This window comes from Gorilla gorilla, chromosome X (assembly GCF_029281585.2).
Source record: "Gorilla gorilla gorilla isolate KB3781 chromosome X, NHGRI_mGorGor1-v2.1_pri, whole genome shotgun sequence".
NCBI classification, from domain to species: domain Eukaryota; kingdom Metazoa; phylum Chordata; class Mammalia; order Primates; family Hominidae; genus Gorilla; species Gorilla gorilla.
The window spans coordinates 98609664-98635576 of record NC_073247.2 but is presented as its reverse complement, the minus strand read 5'-3'; the positions used below and the strand labels follow the sequence as shown (position 1 = coordinate 98635576).

Sequence of the window (25913 nt, the reverse complement as noted above, 5' to 3'; positions counted from 1 at the left end):
CTGTATGTGTAAGGTTCTATTTATCAGTAATGAACAAACAGTAATTAAAGGTTCCATATTTTAAGGATTTGAGTATGAATTCTAAATAATTTACAACACTAGATAAGCAGGTAACTGCTACAGCACCCTATTCGTGCCTATGATCAGTTGGAGTTCCGGCATCAGTGTTCAGGCTGCACAGAAAAAACAATAAGACCTGGTCAAAATTTCATTCAAACAAAGAAAATTCAAAATCTACTCAATGCACTTCACTGAAAACCACAAACTCACTTTATAGTATTTCGCTGTACTATATATGTTCAAGATTTGAATAAATCTCTTGCAATTAATGTATTATTTTATTAGGTTTATCCCTTAATCAAATATTAATTTATATGAGTCTCATTTTATTAAAAATGAAATTATACAAAAGTGAGCAAAAGCGTAGATTTACAGTAGTTTAAAGCTTAATCTTATTCTCTAGGGGTGATATTGACAATATAAATATGGCGTAAATGATATTCCCTAACTCTAAAATATGCTTATGAGCCCCTTGTGCATGTTCTTCTTCTTTACAACCTGCAGCAAAATGCGTAACTAGCTTAATAAGCACGGCATTTAGGAATTGTTTTTTCCTCCACAGTCTAAAACATTAGTAAAGGCCTACACTGTTTTTTGTGAGTCAAAATCTTTGCTAATGACTGCAACGTTCCCTCAGTATGAGATTTCCTTCCCTGACAGGATGGTTATTTGAAAGTAATTGCTCACTTTTTATTTTTCAAAAAACTACCAAGAACTGTATCTATAATGTGTTTAGAGGTTTATATTTACAATAAAATGCATTTGTGATTTTTCCTACCCAAGGTTCATGTTTGCTTCCAAATGTCTCCTCACCAGTTGTTTACCTCTATAAACAATGGGACTGCAATACGAACTAATAGAATTCACACAGGTGTACTTTATGCTATCAAACCTTTCTTTTGAGGTAGCTAAGCTATTCTTGAACTATTGGCAATATTTTCTAATGAGTTCTTCAGCTAAGAAGTAAGTTCTATGTTTTCTTTATGTTGCTTAATTAGTGCTGTGCTTCTGATTTACAAATGGGCACTATATTATTTAGCAGCAAGTAAGATAATCTCTTGAAGGTCATGTTTTCCTAACCTGAATAAGAGAGAGATAAAATAATGTGCTAGTTAATGCTCCACTTGTTTTCCACTTCAGTCTTAGATTCAATCCTAATTAAATGTAGAATTAATTGTAGAAACTCAACTTTAGTTGTGGAAATATGTTCAGAACATGATATTCTCAAATCAAAGACGTGACGTAGTGAGGTTAGTTTGGGATCCAGTCGGTTATTATTGCAGTAGTATAAATATGAGTTACTAATTCGAAAGTAGGAAAAGCAGACAATTGCAAGCAAGGGGAAAATATAATACAGTGTTTGATTACTCTTTGTCTAGAGAAGAGTACTATTTTGGAATCATTTTTTTTCAGAAGGTTCTGGTGTTTATTTTTAGAACATGACATATTTTTTTAAAAACAGAGGTTTCTTGAAAATAATAACCATTTGGGCTCATTAGCCTTAAAAATATCTGACTTACAATTTATTCAAAATGAAGATCAGGATAGGTCAATAGGTCATCTTTTTTTGTGCAAATGGTATCATAATGGAGTATCAAACTATCTTACTTGTAATGCACCCTGGTTTTGTGAAATAATTATTTAATACATCCCTTTCCCCTTTATTGAATCTCTAGTTCTTAGAAAACATACCCTAAAAAGGAAGCATGAATGCCCTTCTGCTCACACATAGGAATAAAATGTAGAGATGTCATTAACCATAACTATCTATGGGAGAGCACATTCTTTAGAGGAAGTTTTACACATCACTTATAGGCCAAATAGTTCACTCCTACTGAAATCAACATTAGAAAACACAAAATCAAATTTGAGTGTATTTTATAGGGCACAGTAATAATGATATCTTGTACTTGCCATACTTATCAGATAGTATGTATCTAACTTATTGATGAGGAAGAATAGGCAAGTATTATGATACCTATTTTACTAAAGTTAAGGCAGAGAGAAGGTAAATGACTTCTCAAGGTTAGTAACTGAGTTAGCGAGTTAGTAACTGAGAAATTCTGACTACTAGATCAGTGCTCTTTCTGCCACTTCATTGTGCCTCTCACATACTGGTTATAAAATGGCAATAGAAGTGCACATGTCCAGTACAGAGATCTGCAACTGTTGAGCCACATTAAGAGCTTTAGAAGTACTGAAATTCTATTTTTCATCTGAGAAGAGAGAGAAAGGGAGAGGAGAATAAATAAAAACTAACACGTATGGAACACTATGTCAGGAGCCACTCCACATGTACATATGGCATATATGGAATGCCATCCTCTTTCATTATTTTCTTGTTGTGGATAATGCTACAGTGAAAAGTGTGAATTATGTTTCTATGCCATTTCTCTAAATCTCTAAATAATCTGAGATCAAGTCCCCCACTTTCCATAAGCATATAAGTTACAAAATGTTTTTCTTCTTCTTTTTTCTTTTTTTTTTCTGAAACAGAGTCTTGCTCTGTTGCACAGGCTGGAGTGCAGTGTTGTGATCTCAGCTCACTGCAACCTCCACCTCCCAGGTTCAAACAGTTCTCCTACCTCAGCCTCCCAGGTAGCTGGGACTACAGGTGTGTGTCATCACACCTGGCTATTTTTTGTATTTTTAGTAGAGACTAAAAATTTCTCCATGTTAGCCAGGCTGGTCTCAAACTCCATACCTGAGGCAATCCACCTGCCTCGGTCTCCCAAAGTGCTGGGATTACAGATGTGAGCCACCGCGCCTGGTCACAAAATGTTTCTTAAAAGTCTGATTGATTTGAGTTTTGTACAGGATGCAGATTGGAAATATTTTAGGTAACATTTTAAAGTATAGTTAAGTTCTATTTTTAAATAACTTTTAACTACTACTTTTGTCTGCTAAACTGATAGAAGAACACTATAATACTCGATTTTAAACAAATCAAAATATAGAGGAAAGTGAAAAATGAAAGTAATGGATAAACAAATGTTAACTTGTACAATGTTAAAAATGATGACATCCAACATTTCCCATAGAAGGTTGAAATGCAGTTACCAGGAAATAGTAAAATTTGAGGGTTTATTAGTTCTATCTATTGAGAGTTTTTCCTCACTCATTATTAAATGGTTGCTCACAGATGCTGAGATCAGCATTGCATTTATTCATTTTTATTATTTTAATGAAAACAAGAGCACTTAGACATTTGTGAAATGTTGCAGGAAGTCAGGGATCCTGAATGGAGGGACTGGCTGGAGCCGTGGCAGAGGAACATAAATTGTGAAGATTTCATGGACATTTATCAGTTCCCAAATGATACTTTTATAATTTCTTACCCCGTCTTACTTTAATCTCTTAATCCTGTTATCTTCGTAAACTGAGGATGTACGTCACCTCAGGACCACTGTGATAATTGTGTTAACTGTACAAATTGATTGTAAAACATGTGTGTCTGAACAATATTAAATCAGTGCACCTTGAAAAAGAACAGAATAACAGCGATTTTCAGGAAACAAGGGAAGACAACCATAAGGTCTGACTGCCTGTGGGGTTGCGCAAAATAGAGCCATATTTTTCTTCTTGCAGAGAGCCTGTAAATGGATGTGGAAGTAGGGAAGATATCACTAAATTCTTTTGCTAGCAAGGAATATTAATAATGAATACCCTGGAGAAGAATGCATTCCTGGGGGGAGGTCTATAAATGGCTGTTCTGGGAGTGTCCGTCTTATGCGGTTGAGATAAGGACTCAAATAAACCCTGGTCTCCTGTAGTACCCTCAGGCTTACTAGGGTCAGACTGGTTCTCTGCTCTCAAACTCTGTTTTCTGTTGTTTAAGATGTTTATCAAGACAATATGTGTACTGCTGAACATATACCCTTATCAGTAATTCTGCTTTTGCCCTTTGCCTTGTGATGTTTGTTGGGCCCTTATCAGGAGTTTCTGATTTTGCCCTTGTCCTGTTTCCTCAGAAGCATGTGATCTTTGTTCTCCTTTTTCCCCTTTGAAGCATGTGATCTTGTGACCTACTCCCTGTTCTTGCACCCCCTCCCCTTTTGAAATCCTTAATAAAACTTGCTGGCTTTAAGGCTCAGGTAGGCATCATGGTCCTACTGATATGTGATGTCACCCCCGGTGGCCCAGCTGTAAAATTCCTCTTTTTGTACTCTTTCTCTTTATTTCTCAGCCAGCCGACACTTATGGAAAATAGAAAGAACCTATGTTGAAATATTGGGGGCGGGTTCCCCTGATAGTGAAAGAACAGGAAGATAGGAAAGAAATGTTTGTAAAATAATGATGCTTTCTTGAAAGCTAATAAAGTAATTGGTGGAAATGTTGCTCCAAAAATCATTTGCATTACTGACAAAAAGTAGATTCCAGCTGAAGTATGTGGATCATTACCAACGTTAATTTTCAAATATTAAAAAAGTAAAATGTAAACTTGAAAAGGTCAAGAGGTTAGGGGCCTTAAAGGAGTTGTGTATAAAATACAAAAGAATGTTTTTCTTTAAATTCATTTTAATTTCCAAAAGGTAATGTTACATGTCTATTATAAATGAAAGATAAGTTCCCTAGAGCAAATAAATAAAACTTTATGCTAATGCTGCATAAGGAATCCCAGTCTAAAATTAGTTAAGTGTCTGGGAGTGGTGGCTCACACCTGTAATCCCAGCATTTTGAGAGGCTGAGGCGAGTGGATTACCTGAGGTCAGGAGCCTGAGACCAGCCTGAACAACATGGTGAAAATTCAAAGTTAGCTGAGTGTGGTGGCCCACACCTGTAATCCCAGCTACTTGGGAGGCTGAGGCAGGAGAAACACTTGAACTTGAGAGGCAGAGGTCGCAGTGAGCCGATATGCCACTGCACTCCTGCCTGGGTAACAAGCATGAAACTCCGTCTCAACAAATAAAAAAAAAATAAAATGTAAAATTAGATAGCAAGGCTCTGTTGGAATCTAGTTCTGACAGACAGAGTGAAGTGAGTTTAGTAAGAATAAAAAAGTTTATTTCTGTTACTATTTCAGCTACTCCACACAGTTTTAAATAGAAAAGGGAGTTGTGTGGTATTTGTCTAAATTTTATAAATATTACCCCAATCTTTACAAACTTTTAAAAGCAGAGGTGATTATTAAATTACACCCGGTTTTAGACTATTTTGATTAATTAACTATGATGTAAAGAAGCCTCTGCCCTTTCCCTGAACCCCAATGCACTGTTTTGCATGGGATAATACTATAGTCTTGTTACATATCCTAACTAGCTAACTATGTGAGATTTTTACAAGAATGGATTGATAGTGATGCACAGTGAGATAAATGAGTGAGAGTTAAGATTCCTGTGTTTTAGTTCCCACTGTCAATGGCAAGCAAATTAACTTAGGTTATTTTCATACTTACAAAACAGAAGTTAATCACATCTTTCCAAACTACCTCCCAGAAATAATCCTCCTAGAGGATATTATTTCAAGGATAACACAAAGTACACCATGCTATACATATAATAGGTCCTGCCTTTCTTTTTTCACTATTCCAATTTTAGGCTATGAATTCCTCGTTCTCAGAATGATAAGTATCTTGGAACAGAACCTCCACAGATTCATGTGGTAGCAATATCATAATTTTAATTTTTAAGGTACTATGAAAATGATGGCATATGATTACAGTCTTCTATGAAAATGCTGTTTGTTTTATTTATTAAAACACAAATGTGGAAGTAAAAAAGTAAAACTTGGCTTAGTCTTTTAATCAGGAAAATGTTTTTCCTTTTGCATGTCCTTCAGATATACCTAGGTTGGGGTTGGCATATGGTGAATCCCAAGCTTAAAAAATTGTATTGTATATGTAAACAGGATGGGGCATAAAGTAACTGGTCAAGCAGTTATCAGAGTTAAGTTAAACAGCCCTTCCTAGATTATAGTAAAAAACACCTGTTAATTAGTGAATTACTCCTGTAGACTCAACATGCTGACTAGCAGAACAACTTATCATGGCTGGCAAGTCTCACTATTTGCTATCACTGCAATTTGATCTGTTATATAATTAACATGTAGCTAGAACTGCAAGTCTTTGATCTGTATACGAGATTGTATGTTACCATCATAATTACCATGACAGTCTTGTGGTCACTGAAAATATTTTTGTTAACAATGCATGTGTGTGGTGCAAGTGAATCCTTGACAACCAGGTCCTGAACGATTAAGTAATTAATGCGAGCTCTTCCCATCCTCCTAAGAAAAAATTAGAAGTATAATGTGTACTATGGTCTGACAGATATTTCACAGCAGAGAGGTACCACCAGTCAGGATAAAAATCCTGTGGAGGATGAAGAAAGGAGAAAATACTTTCTGAGAAAGAAAATAAAAAGACACAAGCCATTTAATAAACTGTACAGAAAAAAATTTTTGCTGCTTTAGAAAAAGATGCTGGGATCTTCTTTGTGGGGTGGGTGCTAGAGTCTTTTCCCATTGTATCATGGTCATTGCAATAAAGTTTCTCTAGGAAATAAAAGGATCCTACTCTTCAAGGAAGCATTTAAAAGAAAATTTTTAAGACCTACTTCCCACAATTCCTCTGGTCTCTGACTTGCTATATACCTCCAATTTATAAGCAAATATTTTCACTTTACAATGGGAACATCAGAGTACCTGTGTATATCTTCCAACACAGTACAAGGCATCAATAGGAGGGAAATTAATAATTAATGGTTGGTGAGTTTAGGGTAGGAAGCAGTCAGTGGAACCCCTAGAGATAGAGAAAGATGGAGAGCACACTGTGGTGGAGGAAATTAGAAAAGTCTATAATAAAATTCCATCTGTTCTCCTTTCAGTTTTTCTTGTCATATCACATACACGGCAATAAATCATATGCGATTTATTTTTTCTGGCTCCCTTTCACACTCTTACTATCACTTTTTCTTACTATTCTTCCAAATTCTACAATGATAATCCTATTCCAAGGGTAGTTGTTTTTAGGAAATATTGGCATGGCATCTTAACTTCTTGGGAGGAATGTTGTTTTAGGTTAGTAAGCAAGTGCCAAAGAGAAAAGATAATAAGGAGGTCTAAGGCGTCAAGGAAGGATAGACACTGTTCACATTGATTTTGAGAGAATTGATAAAAATAGACATATTCGCATATATTTTATATTATGAATATATATTAAATGTTCTACGCCATAAGGTATGCATATTAACTTATGCCCTAAATTGTAAATTTTAATATATTATAATAGATGTTAAAATGATATTTGCTGCTTTTGCAGTCAAATGACACTTTTTTTGTTTTTAATTCTTCAGTGGCAGCTTCATCAGTTACTGCATAGATGAGATCATGACTTTTATATCTTTGAATGGCCAGTCTGTACTCTTAATAAGATCCCTTTTTTCTGAGCAAAAATGGTTCAGGAAAAAAAAAGGTCTAGTAGGTTTACTTTTACATCAAATTTTGGTTTCCTTTCACATGTAGATTTGACTTAATATCTACTTCTAGTGTGTCAGTAGCAAAAGGAATAAAAATTTATTTAGGATGCCACTACATTTATGGAAAAAATATCAGAGGAAAATATATTCCAGTGCTAAATCATCTTGTGTCTTTGTCAAACATGTATACATAAAATAAAATGTAAAAATTATTCACAGAAATTGACATTCCATGGGCAAAACACAGTTACTCATTTTGTGGTTTATTTTTTTTCCCCAAACAAATGCAGTGGCAGGTACAGGGGCAGTATGTCACTGTGCCCTTGTACTTTATGACGTTATCTCCCCTGAACTTTAGTATTTTATTTTATTACTATAAAGTCAGTTCATGATGGCAGTTGTCTATTTTCTAAAATGTAGGAGCTTCATATCTTTTTTTTGTTTTACATATTGTTATTAAGATGTTAACTTCATTTTTTTTAAATTTAGGAAACATGCACTGTCAACTATACCACTAGCCACTAACAATGAAATATAGCCATACAAAAGTTAACTAAGGTATAAACATGCAAAAGGAGAAGTCTCCCTGAGATCATAAAATGATGTTATTTTCTGTTCAGCAGTTCATGTTACTGCTGTTCATGCTAATTAATTAAAGGAGCTGTTGCAGTAATGTGCAAACAGGGAATCTGAGAATCTGAGAGGGCTTTTAGGTCTCCAAGTGAAGTTAAGTCAATCTGGGCGCAGGCAATCAAATGTAATGAAATCACTTGTCAGTGCTAAGCTTGCAAAAACTGTGAAGTTTGACTAGGGAGTAAAAGGATTATAATTAGATTTCCAATAGGATAATAACTAAATGGCAGAACGCAGTAAAAAGAAATATTACTTTGTTAGCTAATGGTACTGCTGTTCAGTTTTAGTTTTTATCAGCACACTTGTAGTTGTGCTAATTTAATTTGCTTTTATCAGCAAAAATGCACTACGCAAATGGCACTTGAATGTCATTTGCAAAAATATCATTGATCTGAAGGTGCACTTAATGACACTTGGTATGTTTATTTTATGTGAAACAGGGATTGGTTGATAAGATGGTTGATGTGCTATCTTGCAGGCCCTCAACTGAGTTATAGGAATTTGGATGAAATGACATTAGCACAAGTGCTCCACCAAATCCTTCATCTCCAGAGATAGTGGACATAACCATTGGAGTAGTATATACACATTGTGTGATCACCAGAAAACATTCTGTAGGAGTTGCTATGGTAGACTCCGAAAATATAAAGATACAGATATCCTTTTATGGAAACTTGGTCTATGCATATTATCGTCTCTGTCAAACAACATTCAAAGCATAAAAGACATGAAATAACCAAGCTGAAGAGATGTATTATATAATGTATTACGTGTAATACATTATATAGGATACATTATGTACATATACTATATATAGTAAATATATATAAAATCTTATATATATAAGATTTCTGGTACATGTGCAGTTTGTCTGCACTAAAACCCATGTGGAAATTACCATAAAACTGGATATTACTTTTTTGCTTCCAGGAGTGGCCATGTAATATTTTTCCAAGTGCCTTTTAAATTCTTAAGATGTCACAGTGGAATCAATTGAATCTCAAAGGGAGAGTACTAGGTGAATGATAGATTTCTATCTAGGAGAGCTATTGAACAATAGGAAGAGAAAGAACTTTACTGATGCTGGAATTATTTCCTGTGATGGAGATGAATTTTGGAAATGGTATTGCATTGGTATACATGAACTGACTCTCACAAACAATGACAGGAAATGATCTTCCAAGTTAAAAAACAGGTTTCAAGGGAGATGGAAAAGATTAAAACAGTATCAAAATGTCACAAAAAAGAACTATAACTTACAAAATCAAAATTATTAGGAAGAATAGAAAAATAATGGCTAAGCTTGCATTTCATGTTTTCCAATATTATACATTTTCTGAGTTTCATAGATACATTCAAAAGTAATGTTTTTATTACTTTTTATTATTTTACAAATAATAGGCAAAATGATTGGGATTTTTAGATAATTATTTGACCTGACTGATTTGGTAAACTCTATTTAAGATTAGTTCTGATAATATGTGTAGGCACCTATTTTCCTGGCTAAAAGAATAAAACATTATTGCTAAATTTTTTGATTAAATTGTGATTCTACTGTCATATTAACATAAGACATTAACTATAGTTTTTCATAAGGAGATGATAGGGGCTTTATCATTTACAGTGCTTAAATGTCATACAAAGAGAAGCGATAATGTGTATTTTTCCATTTTTATCACATTTATATGGAATCTTATTTAATGTAACATAAAAGACAGACATCCAATAAAGAATTATTAACCTACCATATTTTACCATATATAGACAATGTTAAACACAAATACTAGACAGTGTCATTTTTAATTTGGAAAAAAAATACAAACCACTTTCTTTGCTTTAAAATAAATTACATCTCATTCCTTTTAAGATGAATCTAACTATCTCATATTTAGCAGGTAAAAACTTGTAGAACTTATTAAAAGTATGCACAATGAAAACAAGTATTAAATGTGTCCTTTCCTAAGTGCAAGTAAATATGCAAAATCCATTCTTGGTAGACTTCATAAAAGAATTTGGAAACGAAGAGTGTATCTACCTTTTGCTTATATCTCCTAATTGCCCACGAATAAAATATCACTACTTGTTACATGGAAATGAAATAAGTTTAGGACAGTTCAAAAGCTTGTATTTCTCTCAGAGTTAAGAAAGATTTTACTACTATGAACTAAAGGTATCATATAAATTAAACAAACAGCAACAAATCAGAGGTGCAGGTTAAAAGATAATAAAGATAAAACTCACTAGTGGTGTATTCGTATTACCCTCTCCAGTTCCAAAGCTGACCTTAAACACCCACTCAAAGCAGGGCACAATCAAGTTCAATGTTCCTTAAAGACTATGTCTATATTTGCGTGTCATTGATTCAGAAGGGATCAAATGCTTCAGGCTATTCATCTCTACCATGGAGCTGGTATATGATGGCAACCTCAAATACCAGGCCCACAACTAGTGGGGCACTTCTTAGTGAATTTTGCTGTGATGAATTGGTTGGACAAACACTGAATCCCATTTGAATTGGTTTTGCTCATATAGACACAGCCTTTAAGCTGAGGGAATAAAGCAGGCAAGCAAAAAAAGGGATAAGAACCAGCAAAAGCTTCATCGAATGAGTTAAGCATGCATGCTTTTACAGCTAACATAGTGCATTAGTTAGGTCTACCCAGCTGCAACAGAATCATGCATCACTAGAGTATCCATGAGAGCTAACATTTCTGGTTTTATAAAGATGACTTGTAAAACTACATGTAAAACAACTTATGAAGCTACCACATAAAATGGTAACCCTTAGATGAACCCAAATGGATATTTTGGTCACATCCAGTTCTGTTGCCTTTATGAAGATCCACTCATCACACAGGAGAAAGGCACTGATTAATTCCAGCGAGCAACATATTCATAGTTGTCTTCATTTTTCAAAGTTAGGAAATAGTTTTCTCATAAAAATGTTCTTTATTTTTTATTAGAGTGAGGCATTTTATCACAATAAATGTGAAAATAAATGTAATCTGCATGCAAAGGTCTAGAAGTGCATTGGAATCACACTGGAAAATTTTCAGTGGTCACATTTAACTCATATTTTTATGTGCTTTTGCACTCCAGTGAGACTCTATATTGATTTGTTTCATCTGTTTTCTTACTACTAAATATTTTAAAATATTTTTAAAGATGTAAGCAATTGTGATAATCATGTAAATCACGAATTATAAGTCATGTTCTGATTTTCATACTTAAGTGGTCTCTAAGATTAACATCAAAATTTAAAGGATGAAAAAAATGTTGTCTTGAATACCTTCAAAATTTTGATAGGTTACAATGATTGTACCTGTGGCTTTTACAAACAGCAAAGTGGTGAAATTACAAAAATACCTCAGGGTATTGTACACTTTTAAAAGATAAATTACATTCACATTTATGCATTTTTAGAATATGCCTGACATACAAATGTGTATTCTTTTTACAGCTACACATATTTGCTCACATTGTATGTGTAAAATTATTAGTCCCTCTGTAACCAGAGTTATTGGGTTTTCAAAGCCATGTTAAGTATTTTTTTCTCAAAAAACTGCAAATTGCTTCCTTTGTCATAAAGTAAGAAGTGTCAAAACTTATTTATTTTATTTATATGAAGAGTATCATCACAGAAGCTCATCCCCACCTCATCCCCAGGAGTCACATATTAAGCAGTCAAAGAAAGAAGTTTTCAGTTGACTGTACCTTGCATAGCAGCACTATCATGAGGAGTCCCATTGTTTTCTATTTCAATATCTGGAATTCCAGTATCTGAAATAAATGACATGCAAGATTAATATACAATTAGGTGGTTCCTGATTCCATTTAAAGGGAAAACTCCAGTAAGCCAGTACTTTGGTCCTATAGATAACATAAGACCTTGGGTGGCATTTTTGTTTTTTGTATGTCTGTTTGTTTTTAATGGTAGGAGGGATGATTATAAACTGCAGCTGAATTTTACAATTGAGCATATATTTCTAGGTATATTTTAAATACCTCTATTTTTTTTTATTCTTTAAAAATAAATCTTAGGAAAATAGTCTGTCCATTAAAACCTCCTAAGACTATCAGGTTAACTTGCCCCCATCCTCATGGTATATGTTCCCTTTGTAAGATGTGATTGATGATATTATTTATGATATATATATATAATCATATATATACACATATTTATATATAAATATGTGTATATATATATATGTGTGTGTGTGTGTGTATATATATATATAGTAAGTGCAAGTGAATACCAAAATACTCATTATGGTTTGTGGTCTTCATGTAGTACTGGCTCTAGGGACAAATGTTTTATGATTGTGCTGTTCAGGTAAAAGCTAGTAATTTTGATGTAAAAAGGTTCTGTTTGTGTGTGTACATATTTACTTGAACATTTACTTGAAATTGGGTCTGAGTGAGATGAAACAATGTTATGAGGCCTCAGAATTAAAAATGGAATCAGAAAAGTTTGGAATTAAGATCTTTCATAATTCAAGCATCTCCGTTTACAGGATCTGCAGGGATTTACTTAGAACATGTTTTTTCAACCTGGTACTCCTTAGGCATGGCAACACTGATGCAATCTGCATTAAAGGAACAAGCATTGTATAGCTAATCACAATACAGTTCACCAAACATCAGCATATTCTAACAGGAATGGACCTAATCCACCTACATTTTAGGTGCAGGGTGGTTATCAGTGTTATTGCTTATACTGCAAAAGTCAGTAGGACTTCCTATTATTCCAAGGCTATTTGTATCTCCTGAACAGTGATTATTTTGACTGGATTTAATTCATGATCTAAAACACTTGGCCTCAGATTGATTTTTTAATCATTTCTGGACAAAATATGTCTGTGTTTCCCTCTCTCCCTTCCTTTCTTCCTGCCTTCCTCTCTTTTTTTTCCTTCTTCTATTTTTCTTCAATCAGTTTTGCTTTGTTTACCTTGAGTGTGAAAATCCAAATCAGACATTACCTTTTAACATCCTCAGGCCACTGTCACTAGTGGTGGCTTGCTTAAGTGCCTGCTCCACTTGCTCCCGGCGCTTTGATTCAAATTCCAAGGCTTCCTGCAATTTTCTCTTGGTTTTTTTCTCCTTCTTCAGGCGCTTTTGCATGGTAGCTGAAATGTAAAAGGTAGTTTGCAAAGACTTGAGCAATGAAATAGGGATGCCAGTTTTGATGAATTATAAGCCACAGATATAGGTATAGATACAGAGAGATATAGAAATATTTCACTTGACATATGATTAGCGTTCTTTTGGTACTAATTCTCATTAGGGTCATCTAAGGAGTGCTTTATTTACTGTATTTCAGTCATACAACTGACTTCTTTCTATTTTCACATTTCCAGAGTATATGTTCTGTAATACACATGCATTTGTATGATGGTGGTAGTGGTGGTGGAGAATTGTCTTCTACTTTGACTCTCTATATGCATTTAATGATTCTTTAAACATTTTGTAATTCTCTTAAGAAAAATATTCTTATTATTCATCAGGTTACTGATTACTATTCATATTTCAAAATGCAAAAATAATCCTGAAAATATCTATTAGGTTGCAAAGTATAGTCTTTAAAACTGAAAATGGCAAGTGTCCATTTATCTGAAATGTTACCAGTTCTAAAGGTAAATATCTGTCTGTTTAATGTACATATCATCGGTCTCTCTCTCTCTCTCTCTCTGCCTCTCTCTTCCTCTTTCTCCGTATGTGCATATACAGTCATAGGCTGCATAATGAGATTTCCGTCAATGATGGACCGCATATACAATGGTGGTTCCATAAGATTATAATGGAGCTGGAAATTCCTATCACCTGGTGACACTGTAGTCATCCTAATGTCCTAGTGCAATGCATTACTAGTGGGTATGTGGTGATGCTGGTGCAAATAAATCTACTGTGCCGCCAGTCATAAAAATAAACTTTCAAGTAAGAAAAACACTTTTATCTCGATTTTATAGATGAAGAACCTGAGTCCTTGACAGGTCAAGAAATTTACCCAAGATAACATAGCTACTAGTTTTCAAAGCCTGAACAAAGCCTGAAGACCAAAGATCACATAGGTAGTTGTTTCAAAGCCGAAGGACCATATAGTTGGCCAGGGGACCAAGGTAAGTGACCTCCAAGGTTTCATGTAGCTATGTTATTATTATTATTATTACTATTATTATTATTATTATTTGAAATGGAGTCTCGCTCTGTCGCCCAGGCTGGAGTGCAGTGGCACAATCTCGGCTTACTGCAACCTCCGCCTCCCGGGTTCACGCCATTCTCCTGCCTCAGCCTCCCGAGTAGTTGGGACTACAGGCACCCGCCACCACGCCCAGCTAATTTTTTTTTTTTTTTTTTTTTTTTGTATTTTTAGTAGAGATGGGGTTTCTCCGTGTTAGCCAGGACGGTCTCAATCTCCTGACCTCGTGATCCTCAGCCTCCAAGATATCTTGGATAATATTTCTATTAGTATTGAAAATACCCCCAACATAATATTCACCTGTAATTGAACTTGTAAAACTTACTTCTGCTTTGAAGCTCAACTGCAAGTTGTCTTTCAAGGTTTTCTCTAATTTCTCTCTCTCTATAGAGCTCCAGTCGCAGCTCCTTCTTTTCTTGTTGAATCTGCTTCTCCTGGATGCGAGCATTATCCAAAGCAACTTTCAGCAGACCCTGTCAAGGTACAGGAAATGACATGCAGTTCATCTTATCTGTTTTAATTTATCAAATATAAAATAATATATGTAGGTGCTAATGTCTTGTATTACATTTATTTTGTTTATAGAAATATTGTTGACCTGAATGTTGGTCAACAGAGTCTCCACGGAGGACAGACTATCAGCAAAAATGAATGGTCCAGGGAATCCAGCGGGCAATGCCTGCCCAGGAGTCAGCTGTATCTTGTCCAAGGGTGACTTCATTATTGGAATTTGAACTGGTACCTCTTCTGCAAAAACAAAATTAGTATCAGAAGGTTCACAGATTAAGAGCTCAAAAGTCTCACTAAGCCACCTCTACTAAGCATCTATAAAGATTTTGTTTCTAAAACTAAATGACTGACATTCTCATAATTAGAAGTCATATTTATTCTCCAGCTGCCTCTAATTTCAAAAAATAAATATTTCAGTAAAGAACTTGTGAAACTGAAACAATGCTTATGGCTAAAGAGGTATGAAATCTGGAGAAAAAATTTAAGATACATACAATTGACAATTTGTGCTTATGAATATCTATAAATTAAATATTCAGATCACTTCCTGGAAAAACACAAGCAACATTTTATTTTTTCCTCTCTAAATCTATTAGTCTATCAATCAATTTATTTATCTTGATTATTTTAACAGCTTTATCGAAACATAATTTACATACAATAAAATTCACCTATTTTAAGTATACACTTCATTTTTAGTAAATTTCTAGAGTTGTCTAATCATTACCACAAATCTATTTTAGAACATCTTAATTTCCCCTATAAAGACTCCTCATGTCCATTTACAGTTAATCTTCTTTCCCACCTCAGCCCCTAAAAACCATTAATCTGCCTTATCTCCAAAGGTTTGCCTTTTCTGAATGTTTCATATAAATAGAATCCTACGATACATGGTGTTTTTGTGTCTGGCTTCTTTCTCTTAGCATGTTTTTAAGCTTATCCATGTTGTGGCAGGTATCGGTAGTTTATTTTTATTGCTGAATAGTATTTTGTTTCATGAATATAATAGCTTGCGTTTAAACATTTTCTAGTTGATGACTATTTGGATTGTTTCCAGTGTTACTTTTTATTTCACGGAATATCCCTTAGAAAATAACACGTATGACATAAAATCACAAGTTACATCTATTCTCTCTTTTATTTTTATGTTGTATTCTTCAATATTCTCATTACTCTATAAAGAGCTATGAGTAGAATTTTTGTTTATAAATATGTTTTATATTTGCTTTAAAACAGATATACCTAATTATAAAGGGAATCCCCTCCTACTTTGAGAACCCTGAATACTTGGTTATTCTGGCTGACAGTCTTTCATATGACCTGTATGAATTAGATAAATTTTCTTCTGTAACTACGTATGTAAAAAGAAACTGCCACAGAGAGGTAATCTTGGGATGTTAACAAAAGAAATTCAGTTACTCTTAGTTGAGTTCATCAGCAGTGCATGATGGGGTGAATCATAGCACCTCAAACAGTTATGCTGCCCACTGGAGTATCTTAATTTCAGCAAGACAGCACAGGCAAAGTTTAAAAAGTATGCATCTCTCTGGTCAGAAAAAACATTCAGTGACTCCATATATTCTAATGAGACTCACTCAAGAAAAAAGACTTGGCTTAAATCTAGACATAACCAATTTCACATGGTTTGGAAACAAAAAAATATGTCTATTGGTTCTGGTTCCTATAGGTATGGAATATGGATTTGTGATATATTAAGACTTCATTTTTCTATTGCAAGCAGCGTACATATGCAGTGTGCAGAGTCTTGAGCCCCATTAATTTAACAGTTACCTTTTGCTGTGGAATTTCTTGTGTGGCAAGTTGTGCCATTCATTTGTGGGAAACTTCAGTGAGATTACTTAGTACTATCTCTGAATAAAAGGCTCTTACTATATATCACCTTTACATTTTTTATTTTTCCAAACCAATAGCAATTTAAAAAAATGCTATATGATTATATTAGAGTCAACAGTTTCACACTGTTTGAATCCAAATATTAAAAAGAGCATTTGTTTATTGACCTTAAATAATTCAATAAAATGCATGAACTATACCATTAATTTTCTTTAGCACAGAAAGCTATGAGAATAACTTCCTAGGAATTATTTTTTAGTAAAGCTTTGAAAACAATATTTTGTTCACAGATGCAAATGTTTTCTACAACTCACTCGTAGTTTATTTTCATACTCTAGTTACGTAACTCTATTTAAAATTAACGCTAAACTCTTACAAGATATTTGCCTCTCTACTCTTTTTTTTATAAAGTCAGTGGTAGGTTTAGAAGAGGTAAATTATTCCGGAGAGAATCAGCACATTATCACAAATTCTGTGACCTTATTCAGCTACATGGTTTCTTTTGAAGTATTATCTCATAAAAACACTATTAAAACATGTCTTAGGCAGCAGATCTAAGGTTTCTAAGGCACATTTCTCAACAATTAACCACAGTGTTATGCTTCCATTGCATTGTTTGATGTCTACATTTAAGTAGTATTATTTTCTCCTCCACGTGAATGCATTAAGTGGATGGAATGACTTTATAATGATGATATATCAGTATTTATAATAGCTGGAAAGGTTCTGTACTTTTATACTGATGTTTATAAATCTTAAAGTATTAATTTATGTAGCCTGGAAAAGCTACTATTATAAAATGAAGTGCTACGAAGTTATAACATTAACTTCCTGCTGATTCAGAGACAATATAATCATTTCCCTGAATAAATATTTTATGTCAAGGACAGAGTTCTTAAAATAATGAATTCATTGTTACATATCACCTACACATATGTATAACCTCAGTGGTGAGACTCTGAGGGTTGCTTTACAAACAAGATAGCTGAAAAGGAAAGCAATACATTCAGTATGCAGAAAACAAAATTATAACTACATTAAATTTGTTAGAAGTCTTCTATTTGAAGATGAAAAAAATGCCATTAAATTGGCTGAAAGGAAAATTATATTGACGATGAAGACAGGTTGCATGGTCTATGGTTTGTAATGTTGCTGTACAGTAAATTGGAGTTTCAAAATAGTATTACTCTTCTTTAAAGAGATAGACACAGCTGAATTAGGTGTTGCTTGCTGCAGTGAGGATCAAATACAAAAAGAATCATATTTCATCAGACCTAGTCAACACCAGGAAAATAAATAGAAATATAAGAGGTATGCAGGCAATGATTCATTTTGATAATCTGGCCTAAGAGAGACACATAGAGACAGCACACGGATCTAAGCTTCTATCAAAAGACAAATAGGACACAGAGGGTGGGAACTGGGATGACAGTGTAGTAGAGGTCACATCGATTTTCAGCAGCAGTTTTAACATGGATGAGATAACCCTGGACTCTATTTGGCCCATTGTTCATATCCTACCTGTCCCACAAGCAATAAATTTCCTAGTCCTAGAAAAAGGGCCATAAAGAAGAAGGATTCTACTTATGACTTCTTATGATTAAGTTTCTGTGCTAACCAAACATGCTTTTCACACCAAGGTCACATTGCATGTTAAGGTCCATAATAGCCCAAAAGCAGTAGAAGTGTATTATGTTTTAGTGTATGCAAGAGGAAACTGTCAAACCATACATCAGATTTTTTTTTCCTATTTAACTCGTTTGCTACAAAAAAGAATGGTAAATGAATTGGAAATCAATTTCAATCTTGTAATATATTTTTACATCTGAACAGCATCTGAATTTTGCTCAGAATTTAAATAAGTGCACTGTTATGTAGGAGTTTACTAGATAGGGTTGAAAAATCCTAATTGGAAATACAATTTTAAATGGGCAAGTTCTAGAAACATAGGCTATTGGTTAAATAAGAGCATCTCTTATTAAACCCAGGAAAAAGGATTTTGATTGTTTTTATTTAAAAAGCTGGTATTCAAAATGTAAATAGTAAAACCTTTATCAGCACATAGAACATAATAGTATAAACTACAAAGTAAGGATAGGAGAACTGCTATCTAGTCAAGGACATGAGTGATCTCTTCACTTATTAAAGCAAAGTGGAAACCACTTTTATTAAGCCTGTTTGTTAAACCTGCCATACTTTGTAATAGCACTTGGGCATCCACTTAGAGAATAAGCTCTTCATTTTAACTTATTTCGTAGAGCCCAGATGAATAGATATAAAAGTTGGCAAGAACTTTTGTAGGAAAAAAAGATAAATATATAGTGAATACTCAAAATAGAAAAATCACCCAGAAAATTAAGTCCAGGCTGCTAGAGGCTCTCTACATGACTCTAGTGCTTATTTTCCCATTTTCCATGGAGTGTGTCTCCTCTGGGCTTTAAGGATTGTGATACAGGAATATAAACTTAACACAGCTGACTAACCCAGCAGTAGAAAAATGTAGCTACCTACCAGGTCATCAGTTTTATTCGTTATCAAGTAAATTATACTTTATTATTTTATTTGAGATCTTTTCCCTAAATACTATTGTCCCAGGTGACCTTTTTTTTTTTTTGGCAATGTCATTATTATTACATTCAGGACAAGTGAGACACCTGCTTCCCTCTAACAAACTGAGGAACAATTACAACAATAAAATGACCAACTGCTGTGTAATGTGACTTGTGTGAATATAAGGAAGTGTACATAGCTTCAATGACTCCTCAAGTATTGCCATCATCAAATGTGGAAAGGCTTGATCCCCAAATTGTTGTATTTCTTTAAGGAGATGAAATAAAAATAATACAGATAAATGAAAACAGAAAGCTAGTAGCAAAGGAATGAAGACGTACCAGCCTGAGAAAGTGACACAGATACTCTAAAACCAATTATGCTCATTTGCTGTGGATCCTTAGATTAGCAATTTCACATAACAGGCTCCTTTATAAATCATGTATTGGAATTCAGTTGTCTTTCAGACAAAATATTATTCCAATAACAAATATTATGTCCAGTAAAAGGTTTGGAAGAAGTATGATACCCAGTTCTTGTCATTAAGGAGCGGATACATTATTTAGGAAAACAGTGGACACTTAAGCTTGAATCATGTTCATGTGGCATAGATTGTTATTTGCCTCTAGGAGTTCAAAGAAGAGATCACTGTACTTTGGAATGAACCCTTAATAATCTGTTCACTCTCTAGCTGAAAGGCATTCCCACTGTCCTTAGACTAAAGCCCCACAGAACTTCCACGTGATATTAGGTGTTCTAACAAGAAAAGCTTCCTTGCTCAAATTAGTGTTGAGAAAACAGGCCTAAACAATATTTAACAATTTTCCTTAAAGCTAGGATTGCTAGATACATTACAGGGTGCTCTGTGGAATATGAATTTCAGATAAACAGCAAATCATTGTTTAATATAATTATGTCCAAAATATTCCATGGGACAGATTTAGACTAAAAATTGATGTCTCATTTATCTGAAACTCATGTTTCACAGGGCACAGTTTTCCTTTATTTCTAACTTGCTAAATCTTTTAGAGCAGAACATCTCAGACCCCATTTCACAAATCACCGCTAAAGAACTTACTCTTGTAACAAAACACCAACTGTGTCCCAAAATCCTGTGGATTTTTTTTTAATAAAAAATATACAAATAGTAAATATTAACATATGTTATATGTCAAGATAGGAAGCAGAGAGCATAATGAAGAGCAAAATACACTGGAGCCTGATTGCTTGGGTTTGAATCCCTGCTCTATGATTTGTAGAACCCTGGGAAAGTTGCTTAACCTTTCTATGCCTCAGTTTCTTTATCTATAAAGTTAGGATAATAGTAACACCTACCTCTTAGGGCTGTTATAAATATTAATGAACTACTATTAGCAAAATTGATAGAATAATTTCTGACCCAAAGTAAATGCAATATAAATGTTTATTAAATAAATTAAATGGTAGTTGAAAATTTACAGACGTGAAAGAGGAGTATATAGTCATATATTTGACAACCTAAGCATCTATTAACACCTCATGAAACACAATGTTTGGAAATATCCTTCTCTAGGTAAAAACTGGATGAGCCCAGCTTCACCTTAAATTAGCCCACTTTTGCTTTCCAAGTCATTGAAGGCCTGAAGACACAGGTCAGTGGTTTTTAACCAGGAGCAATTTTGTTGCCCAGAGGACATATGGCAATAGCTCCAGACATGTTTGATTGTCAAGACTACGTACTGCTGACATCTAGTGGTAGAGGCCAGTGATGCTGCAAAACGCCCACAAAGCCATAGGAAAGAAAGCCCTTCACCCCCGATCACCACTGGATTCCCAACAAAGAATTATCTGGCCAAATGTCAATACTGGTTGGGAAGCACTGTTCTTTCCTATTTTTCATATAGGAAAATCTCAATGAAAGGACAGTTAACTAGATTTCCCCTTCTACAGGTTGAGGATCCCTTATTGGAAAATCTAAAATCTGAAACGCTTCAAAATTCAAAACTTTTTGAGCTCAGACATTAAGCCACAGGTGGAGTAATCCACACCTGACATAATGTGACAGATCACAGTCAAAATACAATAAAAACTTTGTTTCATGCACAAAGTTATTAAAAACATTTTATAAAACTACCTTCAGGCTAAGTTTATAAGGTGTATATGAAAAGTAAATTAAGTTCATGTTTAGACCTGAGTCCCATCCCCAACATATTTAATTATGTATATGCAAATACTGCACAATCTGAAAAACCCAAAATTAAAAATGATATGGTTTGGACCTGTGTCACTACACAAATCTCACGTCAAAAATCCTCAGTGTTGGAGATGAGGCCTGGTGTGAGGTGATCGGATCGTGGGAATGGAGTTCTCAAGACAGTGAGTGAGTGAAGTCTCATGAGATCTGGTTATTTAAAAGTGTATGACACCTCCCCATCTATCTCTTCCTCCTGCTCTGGTCATTTAAGACATGCTTGCTTCCCCTTTGCCTTCTACCGTGATTGAAAGTTCCCTGAGGCCTCCCCAGAAGCCAAGCAGGTGCCAGCATCACGATTCCTGTACAGCCTGTGAAACTGTGAGCCAATTAAACCTGTTTTCTTTATAAGTTACCCAGTCTCAAGTATTTCTTTATAGCAGTGCAAGAACAGACTAATGCAGAAAATTGGTACCAGAAGTGGGGTATTGCTATAAAGATACCTAAAAACGTGGAAGCAGCTTTGGAACTAGATAACAGGAAGAGATTGGAGGAATATAGAAGGTCAAAGACAGGAAGATGAGGGAAGGTTTGGAACTTTCTAGAGACTTTTTAAATTGTTGTGACTAAAATGCTTATAGTTATATGGACAACGAAGTCCAGACTGAGGAGGTCTCAGATGGAAATGAGAAACTTATTGGAAACTGGAGGAAAGGTCACTTCTGCTATGCTTTAGCAAAGAGCCTTGCTGCATTGTGTGCCTGCTCTAGGGATCTGTGGAACTTTGAACTTGAGAGTGAGGATTTAGGGTATTTGCCAGAAGAAATTTCTAAAAAGCAAAGTGTTCAAGATGTAGCCTGGCTGCTTGTAACAGTGTATGCTTTTATGTGTGAGCAAACAAATGACCTGATACTGGAACTTATGTTTAAAAGGGGAGCAGGGCATAAAAGTTTGGAAAATTTGCAGCCTGGTCATGTGTAGGAAAAAAAAAAAAAGCCCATTTTCTGGTGAGGAATACAAGTGGGCTGAAGAAATTTGCATAATTAAAGAGGAGCTAAATGTTAATAGCCAAGACAATAGGGAAAATGCCTCAAAGGCATTTCAGGGACCTTCCTGGCAGCCCCTTCCATCACAGGCCTTGAGGCCTAGGAGGGAAAACATGATTTCGTGGGCCAGGCCTAGGGCCACACAGCCCTGTGTAGCCTCAGAACACTGCTCCCTGCATCCCAGGCACTCCACCTTCAGCCATGGCTAAAAGGGACCCAGGACTGATACTTTAGAGGAAAAAGCCATAAGCCTTGGCCGCTTTCATGTGGTGTTAAGCCTACAGGAGCACAGAGTGCAAGAGCTGAGGCTTGGGAGCCTGTGCCTAAATTTTAGAGAATGTGTGGAAAAGCCTGGTTCCCCAGGCAGAAGCCTGTGGCAGGGGTGGAGCCCTCATGGAGAACCTCTACAAGTGCAGAGCAGAAGGGAAATATGGAGTTGGAGCCCCCACACAGAGTCCCCATTGGGGCACTGCCTAGTAGTGGAGCTGTGACAGGGGGCCACCATCCTCCAGAACCCAGACTTATGGATTCACCAACAGCCTGCACTATGAACCTAGAAAAGCCACAGGCAATCAACACTAGCCCTTGAGAGTAACCGTGGACGTTGAACCCTGCAAAGCCACAGGGGCAGATCTGCCCAAGGCCTTGGGAGCCTATTGTACTAGTATGCCCTGGATGTGAGACATGAAGTCAAAGGATACTCTTTTGCAGCTTTAAGATTTAATGACTGCGCTGCTAGGTTTCGGACTTGCATGGGGCCTGTAGCCCATTTCTTCTGGACAATTTCATCCTTTCAGAATGGGAGTATTTATCCAATGCCTATACCCTCATTGTTTTTTTGGAAGTAACTAACTTGTTTTTGTTTTACAGGGTCATAGGCAGAAGGGACTAGCCTTGTCTCAGATAAGACTTTGGACTGCAGACTTTTGAGTTAATGATGGAATTAGTTAAGACTTTGGGGTACTGTTGGGAAGGCATGATTTTATTTTGAAATGTGAGAAGGGCATGTGATTTGGGAGGGGTCAGGGCAGAATGATATGGTTTGGATCTGTGTCCTTACCTACATTTCCTGTCAAATTGTCATCCCCAGTGTTGGAGATGCAGCCTGGTGGGAGGTGATTGGATCACTGGGGGAAAGTTCTCATAGACGGTCTAGCACCATCTCCTGGTGCGGTTCTCATGATAGTGAGTGAGTCAGTTCTCACGAGATCTGGTTATTTAAACATGTGTGCCAAGACAGGCTTGCTTCTCCTTTGCCTTCTGCCATGATTGAAAGTTTCCTGAGGCCACTTCAGAAGCTGAGCAGATGCCAGTATCATATTTCCTGTACAGCCTGAAGAACCATTATCCAATTAAACCTCTTTGCTTTATAAATTACTCAGTTTCTGGTGTTTCGTTATAGCAATGCAAGAATGGACCAATAATGGAAACATGTCTGGTCTGAAGCATTCCAGATAAGGGATATTCAAACTGTAGAGAATGTAATAAGCTTAATAAGAAAAAAAGTCAAATAAAAATTTAGAACTAACAAAATGCTTTACAAGGCGTGTTTTAGAGTGTTTATGCATTTCATTTGAGATTGCCACCTGTATGATTTGCTCAAATGGTATCTTCTTTGTGAAACCTATACTGACCATCCCATTTAACACTGCAACCTGCACCCCTATTTCTACCTCATTGAGACAATTTATTTTGTTCTGTAAAAGTAAGCACCATTTAATATACAATATAATATAATTATTTATTTTATTAAATATTTTATTCCAGTACAATTGAATCTTTTTGAGGGTAGTGACTTTTTTCTGATTTTTATTTGCTCACTGTTGTCTCCTCAGTATCTAGAATAGTCACCATCATGTGTCTATCTATAACATATGCAATGATATTTGATATGTAGACTAGTAACCTTAAAGCCCTGTAAGATTTCGAATCATCATATTGATTCCACTATTTCTTTTTTATTCAAAAAGACAAGATTGTACATGAATATATAATTTATGTATTTATTTATTTACAAATATGTGGTAGAATGAAGGAAGAAAGGGGATGGAGGTAAAGAGTTTCTGGTCAACTCTTAGTCTCTCCAATAAAATAAATGATTACTATAATCTACAAATATTGTGACAAACTGAAATTTTACAATTTCGAAAAATAGCTTGTATAGTTGTCACAGAATGTCCAGTGTAAATTTATTGAACTTGTCTACATAGCATAGTCCTCTGAGCAAAAATATTTAAAGCATAAACCTTTCTCTCCCACACACATAGTTTCCCAAAATCTCTGAGATGATCTATTATTATATCAGAGATAAAGCAGACCTGACTGATTTTTTTGGAGTAACTCTATATTTTATAGAGCCTAGAAATACAAAACTGCTGAGGTTCCAGAAACAGACTAGAAGTTGATCTAAAATCTGCAAAGAAAAACAAGAACTTCTGATACAAACACAAAAAGCACCAAAGGCATGTACAAGTCCCTTCTCCAGAAAACCAGCCTGGCTACCTCTGTGTAAAAGGCTGCACAAAAAAATAACATTTTATGAGTGCCAAGTAACATTATAACTGTTTGCATCATAAATTGGCAAACAAGTGGCAGGATTGGGAATGGGGTAAGGTAGAAAGAAAGCTGCTGTTTTAAAGAGATGTGTTTGGGATAGATGGAGGAGGAGGGCACCCATTTCCATAAATTAGATGACCCTTCCAGGTGATAATGTTTTGTCACTCCGGCTCATTTGTAAAATGGCTTTGTGCCTTCCCTCTGAAATCTGAGTATGCCAGCCATCGCGGTCCCTCAGTGGCAGCTTTCAACCTGACGTGTCAAGTCAGCCATGTTGCCCATATTCCCCAGGATTCTAATATAGGTTTGCTTTTAGTCTTACTGGGGGCTCAGGCATCTGGCTGGCTGAAGAGGCTGCAAAGCAGATTTCTCATTTTGCTTCCCTGCCAGGAGACATCCAGTCTTTTTTTTTTTTTTTCAACCAAGAAAGAAACTTGTCTTCTTAATCTGGCACAGATCAGGAAGGGAAATTTACTGTTCTGACCTGGCAATTCAGGTGCCAAATTTAAAAATCACTGCTTTCATATTTGGTTAGTTAACTTACCTGACTGAGTAGAAAGAGTCAATGGAAGGTAGAAGGGAGCAGGTTATTCATCCAGCACTTTAGAGCATAGTTCTCAAACTTTACCATGCATGAGAATGCACTGAAAGTCTTTTAAATACACATTCCTTGCTTCCAGAGTTTCTTACTCAGTAGGTATAGAGTAGAGCCTGGCAATTCGAATTTCTAGTAAGTGCCCAATTGATGCTAAAGTTGCTGATGTGGGAATGACAATTCAAAAAACCACTGGGCTATATAAAGGTTAATTTTTGCTACATTTACAAGATTTTAATATTGCTTCCTATCACAATATATTTTTTAACTAGTTATTTTTCACATTTCAAAACATCGTTTCAAAAATGATACCTAATTTTAAGGATGT

At 35.2% G+C, this 25913-nt stretch overlaps 1 protein-coding gene across 2 annotated transcripts in view; it reads right to left on the bottom strand.

Moving 5' to 3' along the window:
* The window catches only part of DACH2 (dachshund family transcription factor 2), a 675532-nt gene that overhangs the window by 4672 nt on the left and 644947 nt on the right, over positions 1 to 25913 (bottom strand). Inside the window, exons 8-11 of one of the 2 annotated variants that reach the window (XM_055375960.1) lie at positions 14873 to 15051; positions 14630 to 14777; positions 13088 to 13234; positions 11823 to 11888 (exon numbers count right to left, since the gene is read on the bottom strand). In XM_055375960.1, coding sequence (XP_055231935.1) covers positions 11823 to 11888; positions 13088 to 13234; positions 14630 to 14777; positions 14873 to 15051 — 540 coding nt within the window. The remainder of the gene's footprint in view (positions 1 to 11822; positions 11889 to 13087; positions 13235 to 14629; positions 14778 to 14872; positions 15052 to 25913) is intronic. The other variant, XM_019018988.2, reaches the window with a different exon arrangement.